Source organism: Oncorhynchus kisutch, unplaced genomic scaffold, assembly GCF_002021735.2.
Source record: "Oncorhynchus kisutch isolate 150728-3 unplaced genomic scaffold, Okis_V2 Okis01b-Okis20b_hom, whole genome shotgun sequence".
Classification (NCBI taxonomy): Eukaryota; Metazoa; Chordata; class Actinopteri; order Salmoniformes; family Salmonidae; genus Oncorhynchus; species Oncorhynchus kisutch.
The window spans coordinates 10,409,870-10,418,082 of NW_022261978.1; the positions used below are offsets into that span (position 1 = coordinate 10,409,870).

General features: G+C 40.6%; 1 protein-coding gene across 1 annotated transcript; it reads right to left on the reverse strand.

The window, feature by feature from the left end:
- Positions 1 to 4,606: 4,606 nt before the first annotated feature.
- On the reverse strand, positions 4,607 to 7,809 carry LOC116358836 (gastrula zinc finger protein XlCGF17.1-like). The gene is made up of 3 exons (XM_031811078.1): positions 7,699 to 7,809; positions 7,435 to 7,611; positions 4,607 to 5,798 (listed from the first exon to the last, which is right to left on the reverse strand). The coding sequence occupies exons 1-3, from the start codon at positions 7,807 to 7,809 to the stop codon at positions 5,181 to 5,183; spliced, it is 906 nt and encodes a 301-aa protein (XP_031666938.1). The 3' UTR covers positions 4,607 to 5,180.
- Between the last annotated feature and the right edge of the window lie 404 nt (positions 7,810 to 8,213).

Consider the following 8,213-nt stretch of genomic DNA (forward strand, 5'->3'; position numbering starts at 1 on the left):
TGCCGTCCCGTCCACTAGATAATGCGTCACGCTAGAAGCATTCACCTGAAACTCAGACCGCCATCTGCTGACTGGAGTGGGTAACGCAGTTTAGAAAAATATTCATTCATTGTTTATTCTGGCCGACAATGTCATAAAAAAAAACATTTTATCCTTTGCCAAGATAATCCATCCACCTGACAGGTCAAATACAGTGAAAACAGAGAAATCAACCACAGAGAGACAGATTTCTCTGTTTTCACATTATTTTGATTTTGCTTTCTGTCTTATTTTGTCTCTATAATGTGTGTTGTGACTTTGTTAAATGCACTTGAAATAAATCGTGATTTGATCTAGATGGGGAAAAGAACAAAAACAATATTTTTTAAACAATTTCTATTCTAGTATTAATTCATAATGTACATACTTATATTCAGGTCTCAGTCTGCACTTAGAAGTCAGACAAAACGTGCTAATTTTGAAAATATACTAAATAAACAATTTAGTTTATGTTTTATCCTTTTTTTACAATCAGCACCATTGCTTCCTCTGATATGTTGGAGTAATACTGATGGTAACAATCATGAGGTAGTGAATGTTTTTCATGTCAACAAAATGTTCTCGGAACACGGAACCTCAACACATTTTCATACACCTTTATCTTGACGGCTAGAAACACAAATTAACTCAATTAAATTAAACAACGAAATTCAAGAGGTTTCAAGGTTAGAATTTTTTTAAATCACATTATGAATTTTTGAATTCTATTTCGTGACATCCAATTGCGATCTTGTCTCATCGTCAACGGGCTCGGGAGAGGCGAAGGTCGAGTCATGCGTCATTTGAAAGATGACCGCACTTCTTAACTCCCGCCCGCTTAACCCGGAAGCCAGCTGCACCAATGTGTCAGAGGAAACACCGTTCAACTGACGAACTAAGTCAGCCTGCAGGACTCCACAAGAAGTCACTAGAGCGCAATGAGCCAAGTAAAGCCCTCCCCTAGCCCGGAAGACGCTTTGTCAATTGTGCGCTGCCCTATGGGAATCCCGGTCACGGCCGGTTGTGACGCAGTCTGGCTCTATAGTGACAACTCAAGCACTGCGATGCTGTGCCGTGCCTTAGACGGCTGCGCCAATTAGGAGACCCCAAGAAATGCACATTCCATTCATCCCATTTAATAATGAACATTTTGTAATTTCAAAATCATTTATTTACATATAAATTAAATCAGTACATAACAGACTGAGTTCAATTCTAAATGTATCTGGTTTTAAATGCACAGTGGTGGAAAAAGTACTCAATTGTCATACTTGAATAAAAATTCCAAGGAAAATTAAATGCTATGCATCAAATTCCTGATATTAAGCAAACCAGATGGCACAATTTTCTTGTTTATAAAAATTTACGGACAACCAGGGACATCGTTTACAAACACTAAGACATCGTTTACAAACACACTATTTGTGTTTTTTGAGTCCACCAGATCAGAGGCTGACAACACATTTTTATCGATAAATGTATGAACTGCCTGAGCAGTTTCCAATAGGAAAGCATCCAATAGGAAAGCATCCAATAGGAAAGCATCCAATAGGAACGCATCCAATAGGAACGCATCCAATAGGAACGCATCCAATAGGAAAGCATCCAATAGGAAAGCATCCAAAACATAACGAGTAGTTTTGTGTGTCAGTATGGAGTAAAAAGCACTTTATTTTCTTTAGGAACGTAATCAAATCAAATGTTATTTGTCACATGCACCGAATACAGTGAAATGCTGACTGACAAGCCCGTAACCAACAATGTGGAGGCTATATACAGGGGGTACTGGTACAGAGTCAATGTGGAGGCTATATACAGGGGGTACTGGTACAGAGTCAATGTGGAGGCTATATACAGGGGGTACCGCTACATAGTCAATGTGGAGGCTATATACAGGGGGTACCGGTACAGAGTCAATGAGGAGGCTATATACAGGAGATACCAGTACAGAGTCAATGTGGAGGCTATATACAGGAGGTACCAGTACAGAGTCAATGTGGAGGCTATATACAGGAGGTACCAGTACAGAGTCAATGTGGAGGCTATATACAGGAGGTACCAGTACAGAGTCAATGTGGAGGCTATATACAGGGGGTACCAGTACCGAGTCAATGTGGAGGCTATATACAGGGGGTACCGGTACAGAGTCAATGTGGAGGCTATATACAGGAGGTACCAGTACAGAGTTAATGTGGAGGCTATATACAGGGGGTACCAGTACAGAGTCAATGTGGAGGCTATATACAGGGGGTACCAGTACAGAGTCAATGTGGAGGCTATATACAGGGGGTACCAGTACCGAGTCAATGTGGAGGCTATATACAGGGGGTACCAGTACAGAGTCAATGTTAGTCAAGGTAATTGAAGTAATATGTACATTTAGGTTAAAGTGACTGCATAGACAATAAACAGAGAATAGAAGCAGCGTAAAGGGGACGACAACTTTGAAGAAAGTCCCCAACTGAAGGAAACACTGACCTTGAAGAAGGTCCCCAACTGAAGGAAACACTGACCTTGATGAAGGTCCCCAACTGAAGGAAACACTGACCTTGAAGAAGGTCCCCAACTGAAGGAAACACTGACCTTGAAGAAGGTCCCCAACTGAAGGAAACACTGACCTTGAAGAAGGTCCCCAACTGAAGGAAACACTGACCTTGAAGAAGGTCCCCAACTGAAGGAAACACTGACCTTGAAGAAGGTCCCCAACTGAAGGAAACACTGACCTTGAAGAAGGTCCCCAACTGAAGGAAACACTGACCTTGAAGAAGGTCCCCAACTGAAGGAAACACTGACCTTGAAGAAGGTCCCCAACTGAAGGAAACACTGACCTTGATGAAAGCCCCTCAACATAAGGAAACACTGACCTTGATGAAAGCCCCCCCAACTGAAGGAAACACTGACCTCTATGAAAGCCCCCATCTCAAGGTAAGAGGTTTACAGTTGTGCGTAAATGTTTACATACGGGTGGTCCCGGAAATCTACCCCACTATCCTGGTGTTGCATTGCTCTACCAAGATGCTATAACAAGGTTATAGATACTTTATGAAGCCCCAATTTAATATGATTTATAAAGCCTTATCCTGACCTTTATAAAGCCCTGGGTTATGTCACATTTCACATAGTGGGTTATGTCACATTTCACATAGTGGGTTATGTCACATTTCACATAGTGGGTTATGTCACATTTCACATAGTGGGTTATGTCACATTTCACATGGGTGGTTATGTCACACAGTTATGCCACATTTATGAACCCTTTATAAAGCATGACATAAGGTTCAAGATCATTTGTGACACATTCACATAGTGTTTATGAAGGCCTTATGAACCCTTTATAAAGCATGACATAAGGTTCTAGATCATTTGTGACACATTCACATAGTGTTTATGAAGGCCTTAAGAACCCTTTATAAAGCATGACATAAGGTTCAAGATCATTTGTGACACATTCACATAGTGTTTATGAAGGCCTTATGAACCCTTTATAAGCTGTAGGTCATTTATCTTTGTTTCATAGTACAGTTTATTCTTCTTTTTTTCAGTTTGAGTCACATGACTTCAGTAGCCAATCGGCTGTGCAGCCAGACTTATTTGTCATTCCTTTTGCCTCATCCCTCTCAACCATACCATTTTTCAATTCCTCATCAATCCACAAGGTTTGGACAGTTTTTTTTACAGCTTTTTTCTTAATGGGGTGCGTGCTTATTAGTAACTGGGATATGAAACGTCATAAATGTGTCACGGGCAGAGTCTGGTTGCTCCTCATTACACACCACAGACCAATAAATATTATTCACATCTTCAACATAGGAATCACTACAATACCTCTTGTATGACCTCTCATACACCATGTTAGGCCCAGCCTCTAGTTTTCCTACATATGGCTACTATATTGTGATCAATACATCCGATGGATTTGGATGCTGCTTTCAAACCGATTTCTGCAGAATTAGTAAAGATGTGATCGATACGTGTGGATGATTCCATTCCTGTGCTGTTTGTAACGACTCTGGTTCGGTTGATTGATAACTTGAACCAGGATACAGGCACTAGTTACAGTTGGAAGGGTATTCCTGAGTGGACCGCTTGATGAAAACCCGTCAATATTTAGTCACCCAGAAAATATATTTCTCTGTTGACATCGCATACATTACCAAGTATTTCACACATGTTTTATCCAGATACTGACTGTTAGCACTTGGTGATCTATAGCAGCTTCCCACCAGAATGGGCTTTAGGTGAGGCAGGTGAACATGTAGCCATATGACTTCCACAGCATTTGACATCCGATCCTCTCTGAGCTTAACAGGAATATGACTGAGTATAAACAGAGACACCACCCCCATTGGAATTTCTGTCTCTGCTATAGAGGTCGTAACCACGTATTGCTACCCTTGGTTCATCAAAAGGTATTCCCCTGAACAGGCAGTTAACCCACTGTTCCTAGGCCGTCATTGAAAATAAGAATTTGTTCTTAACTGACTTGCCTAGTAAAATAAAGGTAAAATAAAAAATAAATAAACAATTCTCTAAGTGAGTTTCAGAGAAAGTATATGAATGTTATCTGTTACTAGCGACTTACTGATATCATGAACCTTGTTTCTAAGGCTACATGTGTTAACGTGGACTATTTGTAGCACTTGTCTCAGATTCGATTTTTGTTACAAGCATTTCGCTACACCCGCAATAACATCTGCTAAACACGTGTATGTGACAAATAAAATTTGATTTGGGAAGTAGACATGCTCATGTTATTAATGTTAGTGCAGGGTGATATGCACACAGTGGACTTCTTATGAGGGCAAACCGTCTCAATGTTAATAGTATAATTCTGGTTTATAGGCACATGATTGCTGCATACAATAGCTGTTGAATTTACAGAGGCACTCAGGGGAGTTGGAGGAACATAAATTGCATAAGGGAATAGACTCTGATTTATTATAAACAATATGATTTAATGTGGCATAACCAAAAACACAAATTCTCAGTCAAAAACACTAAGTCAGAACACAGCCTCTCTATTCTCTCATGTGACTTCTGGTTCCTCTGACTGGGAAAATATCTTTCCACAATGAGAGCAGTGGTATGTCTTCTCCTCCAGAGTGTGCCCTCTTATGTCTTTTCAGGCTCCGTAACTGAGTAAAACAATTTCCACAGTGGGATCAGTGGTAGGGCTTTTCACATGTGTGTGTCCTCTTGTGTCTTTTCAGGCTCCGTAACTGAGTAAAGCTCTTTCCACAGTGGGAGCAGTGGAAAGACTTTTCCTCTGTGTGTGTCATCTCATGTGATTTTAGGTACTGTGATCGCAAAAATCTCTTTTCACACTTGGAGCATTGGTAGGGCTTTTCTCCAGTGTGTATTCCTTCATGCCTATTCAGGTTTCCTATCTGGGTAAAACTCTGATCACACTGGGAACATTGGAAAGGCTTCTCTCCTGTGTGTACAGTCTTGTGTGTTTTCAGGCTACCTAACTGAGTAAATCTCTTTCCACACTGAGAGCAGTGGTAGGTCTTCCTCCCTTCTTTATGTATTCCTTCATGCCTTTTCAGGCTCCCTATCTGGGTAAAACTCTTATCACACTGGGAACATTGGAAAGGCTTCTCTCCTGTGTGTGCCATCTCATGACGTTTTAGATTCCCTAATGTAGAAAAACTGTTTCCACATTGAGAGCAGTGGTGTGGTCCTGCTGGTTTGGGCGTCTCTGGCTCTGGTTCCCCTAAAGGACTCTTCTTGTTGTCAGAGTGAGAGTCTGTTCTCTCTCCTGCCAAAGACAGAGTATTTGGTTAAACAGAGAGACCTGAATGAAACCTCCATTAAATAAAAATGTCTTCCTATTAGGTTTAACCTGGACTATATCCTTCAATAACCTATTTTGTTGCCTTGCAACCTGGAATTAAAATGGATTTTGTATCATTTGATTGACACAACATGCCAACCACCATGAAGATGCAACACTTTTTTTGGGTGAAACAAACAAGAAACAAGACAAAAAAAAACGAAAACTTGAGCGTGCATAACTATTCACCCCCCCCCCCCCTAGAAGCTTGGCACATCTAGCCACTGGGATTTTTGCCAATTTTTCATGGCAAAACTTCTCCAGCTCCTTCAAGTTGGATGGGTTCCACTGGTGTACATATTTAAATATGAATTCACGTACAGATCTCATTTTCAATAGCTCTCTTTCCACGTGAGCGCCAAAAATATTGGGACAGTGACCATTTCTGTTGTTGTTATGGCTCTGACTTCAGCATTTTGGATTTGCATTTACTCCAGGACTTTCATTTGTGGGTATTTTCATCCACGTTTAGAAAGTACAGCACTTTTTCTATTAAAGTCTCTTCTTCCCCCCCCCCCCATTTTAAGGGACAAAAGTATTGGGACAAATTCACTTATATGTGTATTAACGTAGCAAATATTTAATTTAAAAAAAAATGTTCCCATATTCCTAGCACGCAATGACTACATTAAGCTTGTGACTGTACAAAATTGTTGGATGCATTTGCTGTTTGTTTTGGTTGTGTTTCAGATTATTTTGTGTCCAATAGAAAAATAAAACTGACTTTATATCCAGAATCTCACAAACCCCACTAGTCTGTCAGCAGCGGTGTCTAGTTGCCTACTTGTATAGCCACCTGCCGTTGGTCTGCTGAGCCCAACTCCGAGCTGGGGTAGATCGTTTCACATCTCAGTGACCTTTGAACTGTCCCAGGACAGGGATCTGTTCCAAAAACATTGTAATGTACAATGATTCCAACAAACAACGCATACAAAGTAGCATGAATAATTCACCTAGCTAACTAGCTACTCACCACGTAGCTTATTCTTAATGTTTGCCCATAGGCTACCAGAGTGAGGACAGACATTTTTCAGAATAAACTCCTTACCCGGTATCTTATTGTGCCACTATACAACTTTGTATGAGTTGTTTGTTGGCAACCTTGTTATTTACAACGTTTTTGGATTCCTGTTGGAACGTAAAAACTAACGTAGCAGGTGTAAAAGAAACGCAACATGCTGGTAACAAGGCAAATCCGAGGGGCGCAGTCGAACAAACAACCGTTCATGATTCCACTCATTGGCTAAGAGGCAGAAGCGATTAAAACTCGTATCAAGAATATAAACGTTCTGAGCTCTGATCAACACTGGGAACGCAATAAGTGGGTAAACGCCAGTTAACAAAATAAAAATTTAAGTAAAACGCAATTTTGCAAATAAAAAGGTGTTGAAAACCATGCTTAGGGTCAACTACATCCCTGGTTTTAATGTCTGAATTCCATGGTTCCGTCGGCGGATTATTTTTATTTTTTTAAACACACACATTAGTTCAACAAGCGTTGAGTTTTTTGCCCCGTTTGTAAACCAGTATTCACTGATGTTAATCAGATCTTCTGTCTCCTCTTCCTCCACCCCCAATACGTCTTCCTCTTTTATTGAGATAGCCTCCTCTTCCACTCCAAAATGTTCCTTCTCTTCTTTCAAAGTGACATCTTCCTCTTCTTTCAACGTGATAGCCTCCTCTTCCACTCCAAAATGTTCCTTCTCTTCTTTCAACGTGACATCTTCCTCTTCTTTCAACGTGAGAGCCTCCTCTACCTCTCCAAAAGGTTCCTTCTCTTCTTTCACTGTAACAGCATCCTCTTCCTCCTGTTTTATTCTGAAAGCTTCTCCCTCTCCTTTTACTGTAATATTCTCCTCTTCTTCTTTTACGACAATGTTCAGTCCCAGAGCTTCTTTCTCCGACCAGCAGACATCCTCTTCTTTAGCAGGAGGGGAGTAGCTTAGTGAGCTCATGGTCGGGGACGTTAGCTAGTTAGCATTGGCGACAAGCCTTGTGCTAGACTCAGTATCAAATTTAACACGTTTTTTGCAAAGTTACCAAGCAAATTACATTCAAGTAAACCAGTAGATACGTAAACATAGTTGTGTTTAAATCACCGAGATTAATATACGAAAAAATTGCCAAAGAAATGTCAATATTTCGGTTTTTAGTTGGCTAGCGAAGTGGTTGAATCAATAGCCTTGTTGCTGTTGAAAAAGCGTCCCGTCCACTAGATTATACGTCACGCAAGAGTCATCAACTGGAAGACTTAAGTCGCCATCTTCTGGCTGGAGTAACGCAGTTTAAATATTCACTACGTTGCTTATTCTGTCGTAAGTCATTGCAAAACAACCAGAGCTCATGTTTTCTCTTACTT